The sequence below is a fragment of the Cryptomeria japonica genome, chromosome 6 (genome assembly GCF_030272615.1).
Source record: "Cryptomeria japonica chromosome 6, Sugi_1.0, whole genome shotgun sequence".
Lineage (NCBI taxonomy): Eukaryota > Viridiplantae > Streptophyta > Pinopsida > Cupressales > Cupressaceae > Cryptomeria > Cryptomeria japonica.
Window position 1 is genome coordinate 612,449,742 of NC_081410.1, and position 18,203 is coordinate 612,467,944.

The 18,203-nt window shown below is 36.5% G+C and overlaps 1 protein-coding gene across 3 annotated transcripts in view; it reads left to right on the forward strand.

Moving 5' to 3' along the window:
• Positions 1 to 4,941, forward strand: part of LOC131037737 (uncharacterized) — a 109,909-nt gene extending 104,968 nt beyond the window's left edge. The window contains exons 7-8 of one of the 3 annotated variants that reach the window (XM_059207523.1): positions 3,970 to 4,035; positions 4,202 to 4,318. In XM_059207523.1, the coding sequence (XP_059063506.1) occupies positions 3,970 to 3,999 (30 nt within the window). In that variant the 3' untranslated portion in view covers positions 4,000 to 4,035; positions 4,202 to 4,318. Of the gene's footprint in view, positions 1 to 3,299; positions 3,803 to 3,969; positions 4,036 to 4,201; positions 4,319 to 4,542 lie in introns of those variants that run through there. The other 2 variants (XM_057969929.2, XM_057969930.2) reach the window with 2 other exon arrangements.
• The last annotated feature ends 13,262 nt before the right edge of the window (positions 4,942 to 18,203 follow it).

Here is an 18,203-nt window from a genome sequence, read left to right on the forward strand (position 1 = left end):
TCCTCCAAAGCCAATGCCACAAGAAGTCCAAACCTCCTTAGAACAAAGAAGAAAAATTGAGAAGGGTAAAGCAGTTTTGTTTGATTTTATGGAAATTTTGGATGATGAAGAGGATGATTCAGGGGTTCCTTCACCTACCCTTCCGAAGGATACATTCCAAGATTCAGATTTTGTAAATGAGCCTATGGATGCTGATAGGACAATTGTCCCAAGCATAATCCTCGAGGAGGATGGCAATGATGAGAGAATTATTGCTGCCTCTCAATTTTTTTTTGATGACGATTTCGTCAAGACCCCCAAATTCAAGAGTTTTTGGTTGCAAATAAAGCTAAAGAATATTACAGAGGAAGAAATGGCAAATTTTGACAAGGAGAATATAATTATTACTCTCAATGAGGCTAGAAAGATGGTTCAGGCAAGTGGCATGATTCTGGTCCTAGGTTGGGATATGGAGAAACTTTTTATATTAGACCAAGTCATGAAACAAGATGATCTTGTCTACGCCAGAGAATTTGGCACACATGGTACTAGGTTTAACCCTAGCATAAAGGCATTAGCATAGTGGGCAAGGGCCCCTAATACAAAGAAGCCAAGATTATTATATTGGGTGGAAGAAAAGGTTCTTGATGCAATAGTGAGAACATTGAAAGATACATCAGCAGTGGAAGCTGCAACAATTTCATTACATGCATCATTCTTTGCCAAGGTTGCTGTAGAGGAGGAAGAGAGGAAACATGATATACTAAAAAAGCAGCATGCAGTCCTATTCCCTAGCTTCAATCAATTGTACATAGAAAATGCCAAGTTGAAAAAGGAACTACCAAAGAGGGATGCAGCTTTTGCAGTCGTGACAAAGCAACAACCCCAAGGACAACAGGTACAAGTAGGGCTTGGCGAATCAAAGAGTGTTCCTTCTTTGATTTTAGATTTTGAAAGAATGCCATTCAAAAATAAGGCGTTGTCTACCATTATTAAAAATAGAGATAAGAAGTTAAAGCAAATCAAAGATGAAAGAAAAGACAAATGTCTAGCTATTAGAAAGGGCACAATTTTGCATTTGACCAGCAAAATGATAAGTAAATTAGATGAGGTTCATGCCTCATATTTACATGTTTTTTAGGTCCATAGGCAACTTCAGGACCTTGCCTCACTCTTTAAGCCATTGAAGGCCACATGGCATCCTAAGGCCACCATTTTGAAGGAAATATTTTTGGTAGTGAAAAACATGCTCTCTGCTCCCCCAATGTTGGAGCAACATGGAGAAATTATAATACAATGATTAAAGAGACCCCCCAAATAGAGGGCCGAGAGGCAGCCTTGAAGGAAAAAATGGCTTCTTTTAGGGGTCTTCAAAAGTGGGATATTCCCAAAATTTTGAATAGAGATAACCAAGTAAAAGATTTAGAGGTGTGGAAGGTTGATTTTGAAGATGCAATAATGTTAGTCTTGGACTAGCTGGTATGGGGGGACCCCACATAAAAAGATACATATTATTTGATTGTTGATAGGATTTTGGAAATTGATTCTTTGTACCAAAAGTTTGTGGCCGAGGCAGCAGGTGTGTTGGACAACAAAACAAGGGAAGCGATGAATAAATTGCAAGAACCAAGAGCTTTCAGCTGGCCCACCACCGCACAAATAGGTAGCTGGCATAAAGAGTATTGCATGCTTGAAGAGGAGCAACCAGAAGAAGAGTAGCTCTCAATGCCAGGATTTTGTTTGCCATATTGTTTTTGCAGGTATGCACATTTTGTCTCACATTTAGTATGTGCCTCCAGAGGACTGTGCCACCCTCAGCACAAATTTTTGAATTTTGGACAAAGACAGGAGCTGCTCAAGCCTGCGACAATGATCCCAAAAAGTAGTTTTCTCAATCACCTTCTTTCTCTCTTTCAAAGATGATTTTGCATTGTACTTGTAAAAGATGCCTTTAGGCATATTCTATTGTAAAGCAATCAAATTTTGACATGTGTCCTATTGGCCTGAAGCTTGTTTTTTTCCCTTGTGCTATAAAAGGGAAATCAGGGCCAATGAAAAGGATTTTGGAATTTTTGAGAGGTAGATTGTATTAGGTGTTAGTTTGAGTTAATAGAGAAAATTTCTTTCTGCAAATATATTGTGAACTGCCATTACAATGTATCCAATATTTTTTGAAAATCAATGAATGAAATTAGTTTCAGATTGTCTCCATTTTCTGTGTATGTGTTGTATGAATTTTTTTGTTAAAGTCACACTGATTTGTCTTCTCTAATGGGGAATGTGTAGTCTTGATATTGGGTCTCTTTTGATGAAAGAGTTAAATTCTGTTTCAGGTTACTGCAACATATATGTATTTGTATGTGATACTAAGAATGATCTGTACTAGTTTGAGTTAATACTATATGCAAGGCATGAAGTGTTCGGTTAAGGACTATTGTAAGGATTTTTTATGATTTATTTGTAATTAGACTTTGTTCCCAGTAGGATAAGCACTGGTCTTCTTTTCTCAGTTGTTTCAAGATCACTCATAATCAAATATCATTTCCTTTATGTTTGTAGGAGTAGGTGTAGAGTTAGTCTTTGTTCTCAGTAGCTTGCAGGGTAAATGGGATTATGCTCCAGTTCAATAAAATACACACCCATCATTGTACAACTGAGAACCATCCACTTTAAATAGGTCTTTTGTTCAGTTTGTCATGAGTTTATCATTGCAAGACCAATAATAGGATTACCCTCCTGAGTTTTGTGGAGCTTGAAGAGTAAAAGGCTTGTATAGCCTTGTTCATTGCATTTTCTTGTCTTCGGTCTGTTGATAGTGCTGATTACATGTTCTAGGTTACCAATCCCATTATCTCGTATTGTGTTTCTCCTTAGGATTGAAGGTAGCAAGAAAAATCACCAACATTTAGTTCCCTGGGGTGTTTGAAGATTATGATTCCTTTGTACTTTCAGATTGTATTTGTAGCACCATGGGGTGTTTGAAGACTCCAAAAGTTATGTTGCACCCACATGCAACCTATATTACATCAGGTTCTACGGCTTGCTATTTATAGCTAATGTGACCCCCGCAATTTATGGCTCATCTTAATCTACTGGGAATTATGTGTACGCTAGTTTTCCTTTCTATATGAAGATATGTTGGCTTGTGCGTGTGTATGTGGTATTCAAAGTCCTGTCTCAAGCTTTGTCAATCACAGCGGGAGTTTTCAATAATTGAATATATATGTTCCAGAGTGAATGATTTTGTCACTGTGTTCTTGTTGCTATCACTTCGGTTTGTTGGAACCTTTCATCTCAGGGATGCCTCATCTGTTTTGTAGGAATGACAAGATGAAATCACTTCAAATTCTATTCATTGTTGGATTCTCCAACAGGATAGAGATTCATATTCCTAGCAAAAGCTGATATCACTAATACTCTTTCTACTAGTGTAAAATATTCCACAATCACTGGCAGATGCAAGGAGCTTACTTGCTCATGGACAAATCTAAAGCAGAAAAAGGAATTATGATGTTCAGTGTGTGGCTTAAGATGCGGTAGTTTAAAATATGTTGCTTTTTGCTTCACACGAAGTTGGGCAGCCGTAATTGTATTTAGTTGTTTTTTGTTGTTGTCTTCAGTATCTTCTATCCTTACCAACTTATTTGGTGGTTGTCATCTATTTTGCTTCTAAACAGGCCACTGCTCCGCAATTTTTGAAGTCTTATTTTTGTAACCCCTTTCTTTGTGCGACTATCAAGATATACCACATGCTTGAACTTCGCAGACAGAATTTTCTAAAGACTTCACACCTTTAAGTTTCAAACAAATGATTATGTTTTCAGATGTTGTGTGTATCCCTATAAACTTAAAATGTTCTAAAAATGGGAAAGCTTGAAAACGTTTCAAAAATCACTTTGGTTTGTTATAATTTACCAAGTACCAACTAAATTCATTGTCTTAAATGGTAAATACTGTTTTAATACCATCGGTGCTCTTTTTCTTATTTAGGGCACTCCTTTCCTAAGGACCAATTTGTAGATTTTCAATTTGGATCGAGCTCACATTATGAAAATGGTAGATAATATTTTTTTCAATGTTTAAGTTATTTCTAGCTAGCGACACCTTCGTTTTGCATGTTTCTTAATGTTAAGTTACTTATGAACGCACAGATGCATAGATACTTGTCAATACATTCTCAAATTATGAAAGAGATTGTTATGTTTCTTTATGTTTCAAATAGGCTGGTAGAAAACGGGCCGAGAGGAGGCACACATTTATGCAGGATTTTCTAACAGAATTTTATGAAGAATGGGAGGGCAACTTGTGATTCATATATTCCATTCAAATATTCACAAAGGTGATTTTTTCTCTACTTTGATAAATATTTTCCTTAGAATATTTTAAGGTGAATATTGTCACTATCGTAGCAGTTTTCAATTGCAAATCTAATGCCTAGCGATTTCTCGAAGTTTAGATATCATTGATATTATGATGCTTTCTTGCCTTAACTTTTTTTTGGTTGATATTTGACACCTATTACTGATTGTCCATTTAATTTTATTTTTTTGTCCGTGCAATCAGGGTATTAAAAGTGGGTTCCAATCAACATGGAGAATATTTAACTAATAGGGATCATTTTTCCTATATTTTTATATAGCTTGAAGTTAAAATTGCCTTTTAAAGACTCGGTAGATGGCAGGGTATGGTAAGCTTTAACTTGGGAGGACTGTGAGTGTTGTTTGTTGGCAATATTTCTCAATAATTCGTATTAAGAATTATTAACCCATATGTTTCTGCAAAATAATCTCAAGCCTAGATTAGAAAATAAATTCATTATGAGATCTTTTATTAAGTATTATTAATGCGTTTAATATCCTAGCAAGAGACTAGAAGTGAAGGCAGTTAATATGTTATAATGAGACCAAAAGTGAAGGAAACTTTATTTATTTCTTAATATAGAAATTTATTTGTTTCAGTTTACAGTAGGATAAGCAAGTTCTTTGATTTTCACTTGAATCTGATATTTGGTTTCATTTTGAATTAACACAACTTAAAAACAATGCAAAATTTAGGTTCAATCACATAAACAAATTACAACACAAATTTGTAAGCACCATTTAATTTTGTTATTTTTAAATTAGCATATAACTTACTGAACATAGCATATCAATTCAAAGGCTCTAAGTTGGAAGAATATCTCTAATTGATTTAAAATGGACAAAGTTTATTCATTTTTAGAAAACTTAAGTCAACTGTCTTCTTGAAATGCCTTGTAGGTGTCTCCATGATCTCTTAATTGTAGCTGATAATTGTTTTACTGATAAACCACTTTGAAGGTTAAGCTTGCGTGCTAGATTGGGCTCACATTAAACTCTCAATGACACACTACAATGTGTGCACAAGGCATGTAATTGTGACCACATCTCTTGTGCTTATGACCATTGCTCACCCAAGGTACATGATTGTGCTTTCACTAGAATTTACGCATTCTTTTTAGTGAACTAATAAAATTAAAGAATCAATATCGAGTTGTGCAACAAAATTGAGGTTTAGGATATCAGATGGCTAGGATGTGTAGAGCCCTAAAAAATACTTTTGCAAGTAAAAATACATTAATTGTTTTTGGTAAATCCATAGCCCATTAAATAAAACTAGTTATAAGTTGTTAAAAAAAAATCTTAGATCTTCATTTACATATATAGCTGAGATGAATTTTAGAAGGTTGAAAACCATATTACAAGATTGCAGTTGATAAGAGTGTTTATAGTGAGATGCACATGATGTTTTTTAAGCCACTTGTTGGATTTAAACAACTAGCCGAAGGTCTTCCCAAGCCTTTGAGAGATGCATGTAAAAAAAGCTTTTTGGATATTGTAAATTGATGGTATTGGACATCATCTTAAACGAATTAAATATTAGTACACACATCATTGTTATGCAAACAAGCAAGAAAAAATATGAAGTTAAAAGCAACAAATAGGAAACATAACATTTCCCAAAGAAAACGAAGAATTTCCTATATTGTGAAAAGACCGGCTAAAAATGTGAACATGTATTGGTCATGGGAAGTACTATATTTTAGGAATCCTCCCAAAATTGCTTTACATATGTATGGCTATCATATTTAAGTTCAAGGGCTCTAAAAAATGTTTTAGACACACGTACATGCATGATTCATAGAATGCAATACGTGAACTCACATTTAGTATCTAGAACATTTGTCCTAAAAAAACATTTAGGAGCTTTATTTTATTTCATGCTTAGCACATGGAGACATTTAATAGAAAAAAGTAAGAAACTTCATACAAAGTAAAAAAAATAGTACCTGCACCAAAATCTCTTTGCAGTGCACATGATTCATAATAATGATACTTAGATACCATCATAAAAATGCCTCAAGATTTACAAATACCTTTTTTTCTCAAACAATAAAGTGGTATGGGCTTACATATAGTTAATGAGTGTTTGTATATAAAACATATTCGGAGATTTTATCTCACTTTTCATTTTCATTGGTTTGTTTATCATATGGATCTACTGACATTAAATTTGAACTTAGATTTTGGTATATAATCTTTACACAACATTGATTTAGTGGGTTATAATAGTGCTCTCTCTTAAATTGTACACTACATTTATTGGTCATGGGAAGTAGTCTATATACAATTAAATATTATCTCTTATTGATATCATTTTATACAATATAAATTATATTTGAATATTTAATGATTTTAACAATTGTTGGATGTGAAAATTTCTTTTGAAGGAAAAGTTGATGCACATGCTTTGAATTTAGGGGTGTAAAATCTTTCACTTTAAGCTCCTACCTAAAGCATTTGTTAGTGTGAGATATAGCAGTATATGTGTTACTACAAAGAAATTGCTTTGTTGCAAATTTAACCAGGTGTAAGTGTTCTAGTAAGCTATATAGCAAGGACTAGATTATGTGAGAGAAAGGACTAAATTCTAACAAATAATCCATTACTTAGATTGTAAGATTGGTCAATAAAATTTTCAAGAATCTTGGTGAGCTAAAGCCTTATGCCTAGTTAGAGTAGTGTTCTCATTATGCACTTATAAACATGTCACAAAAAATGGAAGGTTTGGTGTCAAAGATTGTGGTAAAGAAGGAACTTGTAACTACAGAAAATTATTGAAACATGGCAATGATTCTAGGTCTTATTATGAAGAGCAACCTAATTAGAATTATTTATTTAAAGCATTAGTTTGACTTGGTGTTGTATAAGAAACTATAACATGATAATACTTAAGCAAGTCAATCGATGCAACATCCGTAAGTTCTTGAGTCACTTAAATGACAATTGTTGTATCCATTAATCTATACTTCTTAATAAGGGTAAATCACAATGAACCTATGAGAGAAAAGACAACGCTCAACGATGATTGTATATAAACCCACTATCGTGTTATCTCAGAAAACCACACAAGGACGAGAGGAGAGAATCATAAATTGACAACTATTAAAAACACACTAAAAAATTGACACCAAAAAAGAGATGCCTAGGAGCCAACATTAGTTGACTAGAAAATGACTTGGTTTTTGAGACAAGGAGGGTACAATCACCTCAATCCACTAAACAATCCTAGACTATCTCAAACAAAGGCCAACTTGCACCAAAGGTTGCTCAACTAGGAGGTACAAATACTCCACTAAATGGAAGGAGGAAAAATCACTTCCTAGAAACTACATTCTTCCCAAGGCAAGGAGATACATTCACCAACATAGTGGGACGATTTTAGAGACTAAGGGGACTATTCTTCATAAACAAGGTCACCCCAATAAATGGTCAACAAAAGCTTACCCATGACGAAATTGGAAAATCGGCCAACCTGAGGACACTAGCACCCAGATGGGACACTAGCATCTTGGAGGGATACTAATGTCCAATGCTAGAGTCCTAGTTTGGTGTTGGTGTTTTATTATGGTGCTAGGGTCCCTTTTGAGTGCTGTAGTCTAATTTGGTTGTTGTAGCCCTATTAGGGCATTATTGTCTAGGGTAGTGAGCAATTCTAAGCTAGGGATTGGTCATCAATATACCTCGAGCATATGGATACATCCACAAAGACCTATGATACCACAAAAACCCAAAAATGTCAAAACTTGACTTGAGGAAGACAGAGGAAAGTAACTCTCCTTGGTACTAGACACCACTAAAACACAAAAAAGGAGAAGATGGGAAGGTGCGTAATCTCCCCAACACTCCTAACTCTTATTCTAAGCCAAAAGAAGCAATGGTTAGCAGTTATGACACTTAACGACTTTTACAAGCCTTTACAAGACTTCACAAGAGGCCTCCAATTAGCATCAAAATGACAACTTTATAGGGACAAACACATAGAGTCTCTACAACCACATGATGGGATTGCAACACCACCAAAACTGATTTTGTAAACACCATATTCATTTTAAAGCCCAAGAGCAGATTTCTAAGTCCTTAAGTCCATTTTATGCATTTGTATGAAATGTTTTAAAGGCATACATGCTCAGTACCAACACCAATATACACAAAATCATTAACACTTAGGGTACCATAAATGTGGCACAATTAGATTTCATCTAATAAGGTCCAATAAACATTACAATAACATGATAATAGGACTCAAATGTTCTCAATTACACATTTTATATTTGAAGGAAATTAAGTACATAAAGTAAATGCAAGAATGGGGAGTCCAAGCAACCAACCTGATCTATGAAACTTGAACCTCTAGTCCCCAATGATGCTTTAAACGCCAACCTACCACATGATATCAATGGACCGACTCTCACATGTTAGGAGATGACATGAGGTCTAATCACATGCATGCAAAACACATGGGCCGAAGGGTACACACACACATGAATCACAGAGTAAACATAGTATCCAAATAAGAAACAATAATACATTCCATAAAAAAAAAAGACTAAGACACGGTATTACTCTAACAACCGAATGAACTAACTCTGAAAGAAAGAATAAGAAAAGCCATCACAATGTCTCAAGTATCCTTTAAGTGGAACCCCACAATACCTCTTATGAAAGATGAGGTAAATTACCGGTGAATAATGCTAGGTCACTCAATGACCATGAAGAGGTGAAACACCAACTCTTGTAGGAGTAGTTCAAGGATGACAAGCCAAATCATGATTTCACATTTTCCAAAGCATGATTAACCAATTTTAACACCTCACATGCAACTATATCTAAGGCAAAATGTTCCTTCTTTTACATGGACATTCACATTCACATTACACAAATAATAACACAAGGTTCACATATCAGTACAAAAATGAGCATGAAAATATCACAAGGGATACACACCTTGGGATAATTGGGATATATGAGTAAGAAAATTTATTTTTGTTATGTATGGATAACTTAGAGTTACCTTTACTATTCTTGGAAGATCCTTTCTATTTTGGACATGGTTTATATTTTGTCATGGTTTGATGGTACACTATTTTGGAAAAATATTTATCATATTCCTCTCCCATTATTTTATAAATTAGATTTATGAAATAGTAGTTTTATGATTATTTATAGGTACACAGGTGCTATTAGAGTGTTCTTAGAGTTTAGAGTGTTACTATGTTGATGTATGTCTCTTTTGAAGATTAAAACATACTTGTCCTCTTTCTCTTGTGGAGTATTTTTTATTTTTTATTTTTAATTTTTTTTTTATTTAATTAGATTTCTCCATATAAATCCCATTTCACTTATGATTTGCTAATTTATCTCTTATTGTTGATTTTGTCATCACATAATATATCGTATGGTAAACCTTGTTAATTAAATAAATGTTATGTTTGCACACACTTTTATAATTTTATTGCAATAATTTCATAGTATAAATCAACACATATTACATGGTAATTAGGTTGAATTGTATAATTTAATACAATGAATTTGCAATGCAAGCCATTTCTAATACTGTTATATCTAAATGAACATTAGTTTTTTATAGATGCATTTTTTTCTAAAATATCTTTTTGCACTCATTATCATGGATTGTTAAAACCACATGTACATAATTGAACACTGATTGGTTCTATTACTTCACAAATGTTTACTAAGTTTGTAATGTGTGCATGACCATTGTTTATCATAATATAGTTGATGAGGCAAAATACCATTGTTCCCTTATTTTGACATGAGGAGTGTAAAATAGGGACAAACACTAGATATAAAATTATGCTTGTATAAGGTTGTGTTTCCATCTTGCATGTCTTAGGGATGTTCATCATATCTAGTTAGATGGTAGTTTAGGAATCTTTGTAATACTAAATATGATTTATTTGTTTTGAGATATTATTCAATAAAGGAGTTATAGGAAATATATAAAAGGAGAAGTTAAAGCAATAGTAAAAATAAGTTAGGGACAAAAATAATAAATAATAAAATAGATCTAATAGGAGATCTTTTGTTGATATTACTTAAGCTAATGGTAACAATGAACAAATAATGGTAGTGAATGTGAGGTTGGTCAATTTTTTAATATTGGTGATGTGATTCTTAGTGCTATTTGTATGGTCATTGTTGATTCTCATATTGGTATTTCTTACATGTTGAGTGACATTTAACTAGTGTTGTTGGCAATAATGGTATTATTGTCCCTTGTATTAACATGCATGAAAACATTAGATACTACACTCCAAGTGCTACTTGCAAATAATACTAACTCATGAAGCCTTGTAGAGTGTTTTATAATATTTTTTTTATCTTCATCCCAATATTCACTATTTCTTGGATCATAGAATATGTTCATTAGTTTGAGATAAGTAGGAGGTGGGTAGAATATTTAAATAGGTGGTCAAAGCAAGTAGGAAAATTTGGCTAAGTGTTGATTTGAAAGACAATGATTGATTGGAGGTTTTTGTGTATGATTTTTTTGCAGACATTCATTAGGTGGGTACTGAGATTTCAAATAATATTTGTTATAAAATATGTGGTGGGAAACATTGATAATTTCCATGGCGCTCAGGGTAGGGTTTCAGGCTGCTTAGGGTAGGGTTTCAGGTGATGCTTCTGCGGTCCCTAGCGGGTCCCTTCTAGGCTCACAGGGAACTAGATCGAGATCCCCTAGATTTGCTGGCACTAAGGACAACTAGGGTGATGTGGATTTTGAAGATGATGGGGACCCAAAAATGGGTTTTCAGGTGGACCTAGGGGATGGGCATTCATCGAGGGTTTCCCTTGTGGATAATCCTCGTGATATGTCTTCATCACGGCCTTCTCGGGTTGTCCAACCTATCATGGGGGCCATGGAATGTGCCTTTTTAGTAGGAGCCACGAATAATCGTTGGGATGGTTTATTTGGGGTTAAGCCGACTGGAAAGTCTTCCTTTCCCTCTGTCTCTGCCACTTGTGATAAGGTTAGCGGTAAGGTTGCTCTGTTTATCCTTGACTAGGTGATTGACCACAACATTGCTATCATGGTGCTCACCCTTGTTGGAAAGTTCTCCGGGCCTAGACCGAACATTGACTCAGTGAGGATTTTTGTTAGTCGAAGATGGAAGATTAAAGGGCAAGTTGAGGTTTCGGCCTTCCCTTGGGGTTTTTTATCCTTTGCGTTCTCATGCGCTGAGGATATTCCTACTATTCTTTGTGGTGGCCCTTGGATTATGGGGAGGTCCCCTTTAACCCTTAAGAAGTGGAGTCCGAATATGGACATGTTTGATGCCTTTTTTGAAACCATTCCTGTCTGGGTCAAGCTGCTAGGACTTCCTCTGAAATATTGGCATGAAGATATTTTCAAGGGCATTGCTGGAGTGTTTGGTGAACTTCTATCCATTGATCCTATGACGACTTCTAGGAAAAGAATGGTCTATGCCAAGATTTGTGTGGGGGTGTCTAGATCTAAGGATCTTCCTTCGTCAGTTGAGCTGGTGTCGAAGTTGGGAATATTAGTTCAAACTATTGAGTTTGAATCGTTATCTTTTGTTTGTTTCTTGTGCAAAAAGGGGGGCCACTGGGCAAAGAAATGCCCTCAGAATACTAAGATAGATTCTAACAAAGGACCCATTGTCTGGAAACCCAAACTTGTGGACACATAAGCTCAGAATAAGAAGGGTGATTTTGTGCACCAGAAAGGGCCTGATGGGAGCCATGAAACCAATAAGGAAAATATTGTTCAACCTTGCCGGAACAGTGAAGCGAAAGAAATAGATTAGGAAGACAACAAAGAGATTAACCATGAAGATCAAAACCTTGAGGTTAAGGATATAGATCCGAAGATTATTTCTGAGGAGGATCCTGTTCAGGATGGAGAGGAGATAACTAAGGAGAATGTGATCGCTGTAAATGAAGAAGAACAAGTATTGGTAGAGGATTTGAAGGAGGGATAATTTTCACCCCTGAACCACCATAGATTCAAGGATATGGAACAATGTACCTTTAAAGATCGGCAATCTTCTCTGGTTCTTGGATCATCGTTCGGTAATCTTGAGTTCAGTGATCTGAAGAAGACCCTTGAGGATGACTCTTCTTTACAACATTCCACATGTAACTTCCCTGACTTGGATCAAAATATTGTTATTCCAGACACCCTGCAGTCCTCGAAGGTTGATAGTGCTACTAATTTGGAGGGAATTGAATTTGATGAAGAAATGAGCTATACTAAGGTGGTGTCGAATAAAAAGAAATCACAACAAAAGCTTGGAGTTACTACTCGCAACAAAGGGAAGGCAGACTGTGGGCCACCTCGAAGTGCAGGGAGAAAATCTAACAGGTGGCAAAGCGAGCAAGAGTGCATACAAAACATAGTGGATGGATCACAAAAAATGGTCCATGATAGTCTATTTAATTCTCTTGGTAAGAAATGGAGATCCTTTCTTGGAATATTAGAGGTCTTAATAGTAGTCATAAATAGGACATAGTCCGTATTATTGCTAGGGATCATAGACCGGATATTTTACTTATTCAAGAAACTAAAATGTCAAAAGATAAGGTGGAGAAAATTAAGTTTTCTAAATTTTGTGAATCTCAAGGGATCAGCTCTGAAGGGGTTTCTGGGGGAGTTGTTACTCTCTGGAATACTCATTTTATTCATGGCACTCCTATCTGTCACGATGGTAACCATGTGGCTACCTCGTTTAAACATTCAAGGGATGGGTTCTCGTGGATCCTATCCAATGTGTATGCTCCCAATAATAAAGTTTGTTGGAGGAAATTTTGGCTAAAAATCTCTTCTTTTCGAAGCTGTTATCCCAATACTCCTTGGTTGGTAATGGGGGATTTTAATACCCCTCTTACATAATCTGAGAAATTTGGGCGATCCCAGATACAGAATGACAACAAACTGAACTTAGCTGACTTCATGAATGGTCAAGGTTTGGTTGATTTGGATTTATTCAGAGCTTCCTTCACTTGGTCTAATCATCATGTTGGAGCTGTCCTGATTCAAGTTAGGCTTTATAGGGCCTTGATCTCAGTTGAGTGGATCCGACATTATGTTTGTTCTCTGAATTTCATGGTTAGAATCGGATTTGACCACTTTCCTATATGTTTGATGGTTGAGCCTAAAAATGGCCCGCGAAGGAGGTTTCCTTTTAGATTTGAGAAAATGTGGCTCTCCCACCCAAACCTTTCTAGTAGCGTGAAGGATTGGTGGAATGTTGAAGTGGATGGTTCTTTCAGTTTCAGGTTGCTAAAAAGTTAAGGCATGTTAAGGAGAGGGTTAAACAGTGGAATAGAGAAGTGGGGACATCTTTGCTCAGAGATCTGCTATTCAGGAGTAGTTGGGTCCGATCTAGGATAAAGTCCAAAATGAAGGTTATGTGAATGGTAATTTTGTTAAGGAAAGTGAGGTTCTTTCCAAATACCACAAAATTATAGCCTGAGAAGAGACCTTTTGGAGGCAAAGATCTAGATCCTTATGGCTCAAGGATGGTGATAAAAATACTAGATTCTTGCACATCCCCACCCTTAAACACAAGGCTGCAAATAGAATTGGCCACCTTGTGAAGAATGGGAGAAGAATTGATAATGAGGATGAAATAAGTGGATTTGCTGTTGAGTTCTTTTTTGATCTTCTGAAGAAAGATACTTTATTAGACCCGGAGGCTCAAAATATGTTGGTTGATATCATACCAAAAGTCCTATCTGATAACCAAAATCATAATATTGCTACCATTCCTTCAAAGGAGGAAATTAGGAGTGTTGTCTTTTCTTTTGATGGTAATAAATCCCCAAGCCCATATAGCTTTCCTATGTTATTCTTTCAACACTTTTGGGAGGTGGTGGGGGAAGATGCGTCCAATGCTGTTAAAGAGTTTTTTGGAGCTAGATCCCTGCTGAAGGAATTGAATGGTACTTTCATTGTCCTCATTCCTAAGAAGCAGGGGGTTGATTCTTTGGATGCTTTTAGGCCTATTAGCTTTTGCAACTCCTACAAAATTATCTCCAAGGTCCTTACATCAAGGATGCTGAATATTCTTCGTCTTTTGATTTCTCCTCAACAAAATGGCTTTGTGCGAGGAAGACAGATTCTTGACTCCATCATCATTGTTCATGAAAACATTCATTCACTTTTGGAGGTGACGTCTCAAGGCTTTCTTCTGAAATTGGACATTGCGAAAGCTTATGATAGGGTGGATTGGTGCTTCTTAAAAAACGTTCTTCAGGCTTTTGGTTTCTCTGGCAAGGTCATTAGTTTGATTTGGTAGCTTATATCCACCGCTTCAATTGCAGTTATTGTCAATGGATCACCCTCTCACTTCTTTAAAACCTCGAGGGGTGTTAGGAAGGGTGATCATATATAGCCTATTCTGTTCACTATAATGGCGGAAAGTTTGGGTAGATTCATTCAAAAAAAAATTGTGGAAGGATATTTGAAAGGCCTCAAGCCGTCCTCTACCAATTTGATCTGCTCTCATCGATAATTTGTTGATGATACCATTTTAATGGGAAGCTATTTTTTGGGGGAAGCCAGAGTCATCAAATCGATTCTCTACCTCTATGAAAAAGCCTCTGGAGGGATGGTTAATAGAACCAAGAGTTTTATCTAATTCATTAATACTCCCGAGCAGTGCCAAATGAAGATTGGTAACATTCTCGACTGCCTCATTGGTAAGCTCCCCTCTTCTTACTTGGGTCTCCCTCTCGGATATAAACTTTCTGATTCCTTTTGGCAATATTTAATTGATCGATTGAATAGGAAGTTGGCTGAGTGGAAAGGCACCCTTTTGAGTCAGGCTGGTAAAATTTAGCTGTTGAAAGCTACTCTTCAGAACCTCCCAGTGTATGCCCTTAGTTTGTTCAAGATTCTTTCTAAATTTGCTGAAATTATTGATAAATTCTAAAAAGATTCGTTTGGTCCGGGGTTGAGGAAAAGAAAGGAATCCCTTTGGTTGCTTGGGAGAATGTCTGCAAGCCAAGGAGATATGGTGGATTGGGAATTAGAAGCATTAAAACCTTTAATAATGCTCTTTTGGCTAAACAGGTCTAGAGGTCTTATGACTATAGAAGGGAATGGAACACCTTGTGGCACAATAAATATCTGTCTAATGTTCATTCTTTGTAGGATTTTTTGAGTTCTTCTCATATCCCCGGTGGATCTCATCTTTGGAACAATATCCTGAAGGCTAGGGATGTGGCTAGTTGGGGAGCCTATTGGAAGCTGGGGAATGACAGAAAAATCCGGTTTTGGGATGATTGCTGGATCAGGAATCACTCACTTGTTTCTGATCCTACCTTGGGATCTTAGATATTTGTGTGGCTTCTTTTGGCTTAATGGTGGCTGACTTTTGGAAGGAGGGTAAGTGGGTGAATCTTCTTGTTATTAATCTTTCTTTCACTCATTTGCAACTTTCCCTAAATTATTTTGGTTTGGAGGAAGGTGTGGAAGATGAACTTATTTGGAAATTGAATCCCAATGGGAAGTTTTTTGTTGCTTTTGTGGATGGTTGTAATGAACCCCATTTGTCCTGGTGTTCTAAGGTGTGGATTAAGGACCTTTCTCCTAAGGTCAATATGTTTTTTTTGGCTCCTCTTTCTTAATAAAATCTTAACTACTGACAATCTTGTTAAGAGAGGCTTTTCTATCCCAAATAGATGCTGCTTGTGTATGAGGGAGGCTGAATCTGTTGATCATCTATTTTTACATTGCTCTTACACTTCTGAGATTTGGGGTCTAGTGCTTCTAAAATGGGATCTTTGCTAGAGTTTACCGCGGGCTGTTAAGGAGTTCGTTCACCAATGGAACCCACCTTCAAGAAATCCTTTCATAAAGAAGTTATGGTCCTTCGTGTTTCCTCACATGGCATGGGGCTTATGGAAAGAACGTAATAATTGTATCTTCAGGAATATCCATCTCCCTCCTAATATTGTCTTCAAGAAAATTTCTAGAGACATCTCTGATAATCTCTTGACTGTTGGCTCCAATATTCTCTCTCATAGTGAAATCCTTAAGAAGTATGAAGCCAATGCTGCCAAAGATTGGGATTTTGGTCATCATGTGGTAACACCTAAGGACAACCCTAGGGACAACATTAGTTGGAATTTTCTATTGGCATTATGTGAACCGGTATGAGGACATAATGACATTGTATGTTGTCATTGATGTCAATATACTGAAGAGGTGTGAACCGACATAACATTGTGAACCGACATTTGTGCCAAAGTGAAGCGGTGTGCTTTTTCAAGGTGAACCGACATATGGATATGGGAACCAGCACATGGAAGTGTTGTATGACTACCAGTTGGTAGTCTCAACTTCAGGGTTTCCGGTTGAAGTGCTTCAAGCCTGTGTGGCTCAATCGGTGACATTGTGTGATGAGTTAGCATTATAATGAAGAATAGATCATGTTGCCACGCCAGCCTTGTACACGTGAAGGATCTTGCATGGAGGAGATTGTTCCTATCTACCTCAGGAATGTGCGAAGTCTGTAAAATGGTGATAACGTGTGATGGGTTATCAGCCGCCATGAAATCGATGAAAATGGACGATGGAGAATGTCTTGAGATTGGATCAAGACTATTGCAATTAATGGAGTATTATCAATGGTCAGGATTGAACCGTTTGAATTCCTTAACCTAACAGGTTTAGGGTTTAGGGTTTATGCTATCGATCTATCTGTTTTCCTATAAGGACGATGTTGTGTCTCTTTCTGAGGTTGTTGGAAAAAGTTGTGTGTGTGTATCCAAGAGAAGGGATACGTGATTCTTGCCAGACCAAAAGGAGAGAACTGATACCTACAGAGTGTAAGTGCAGAAGGTGAAGAGGAGCTTAAGCGGATCTGCATTGGCATTGAGTGCTGTTACCAGATCATTGCAATACCTGTTGATCTCTAACCACCTCAACAGTTGGAAAATCCCTTAACAAGGTAGCCTTAACCGGCTTGCTGTAAATCCTTTAATAGGGTAATTCAAAGCTATTGAGTTCGAAATCCTTTAGCTATTGAGTTCTTGAAATCCTCTAACAAGGTAACCTTTAATAGGGTTTAACCCTTAACCGGGTATTCTAGCCATCCCTTAATTGGGTGATCCCTCACAGGATTGGTTCCTAGCACAACCTATTGTAATGTCTCTAACCGGACAAGGCTCCTAACATAGCGGACTTCTAAAGAGTTCAAAAACAGCTTGTGGGTATTCATCCCCACCGTGGTTTTTCCCAGTTGGGTTTCCACGTGAAAAATATGTGTGTCATGTGTGATGCTTTCTTATTGTCTGCCAAGCATATGATGGTTCTGTGTTTTATGCCTATCAATAAAACATGTTGAACTAGCTGTTATTATGATCTGATGATAGATTACCTGTTTATGCATAAGGGTGAAATGGTAGTGTAGCCTTGAGTTGAGTGAAAAGCTAAGTGAGTAATCTGTTAATGATTGTCTCAGGCATTCTTAACTTTACCGATTGCACTCTGTTTCAAACCAGTGTCACTGTTTGCCAGTCATTTGAAGTGTCTGCTGTCAAACCGGTTTAGGATTGTATTTTTGTCTGTACTGATTCAACCCCCCGCCCTCTTAGTACTAGGTTAGTACTATCTGTTCATCATTGAGTTATCATTTGGTATCAAAGCATCCTCCAGGTCCTCTGTGCTATAAGCTTAACCGCTTGAGGTAAAGATCCCAGTCTAATGATGAAGAGGGAAGGTCCAAAGTTTAACAGAGAAAATTTCAGTATATGGAAAGACAAAATGAAGATATACATCAGAAGCATGGGTGCTCAACACTGGAGCTATGTTTCTCCTACCGATACCCTTATCGATGACCAAAAGAGAGAGATGCAGGAGAATGGGCA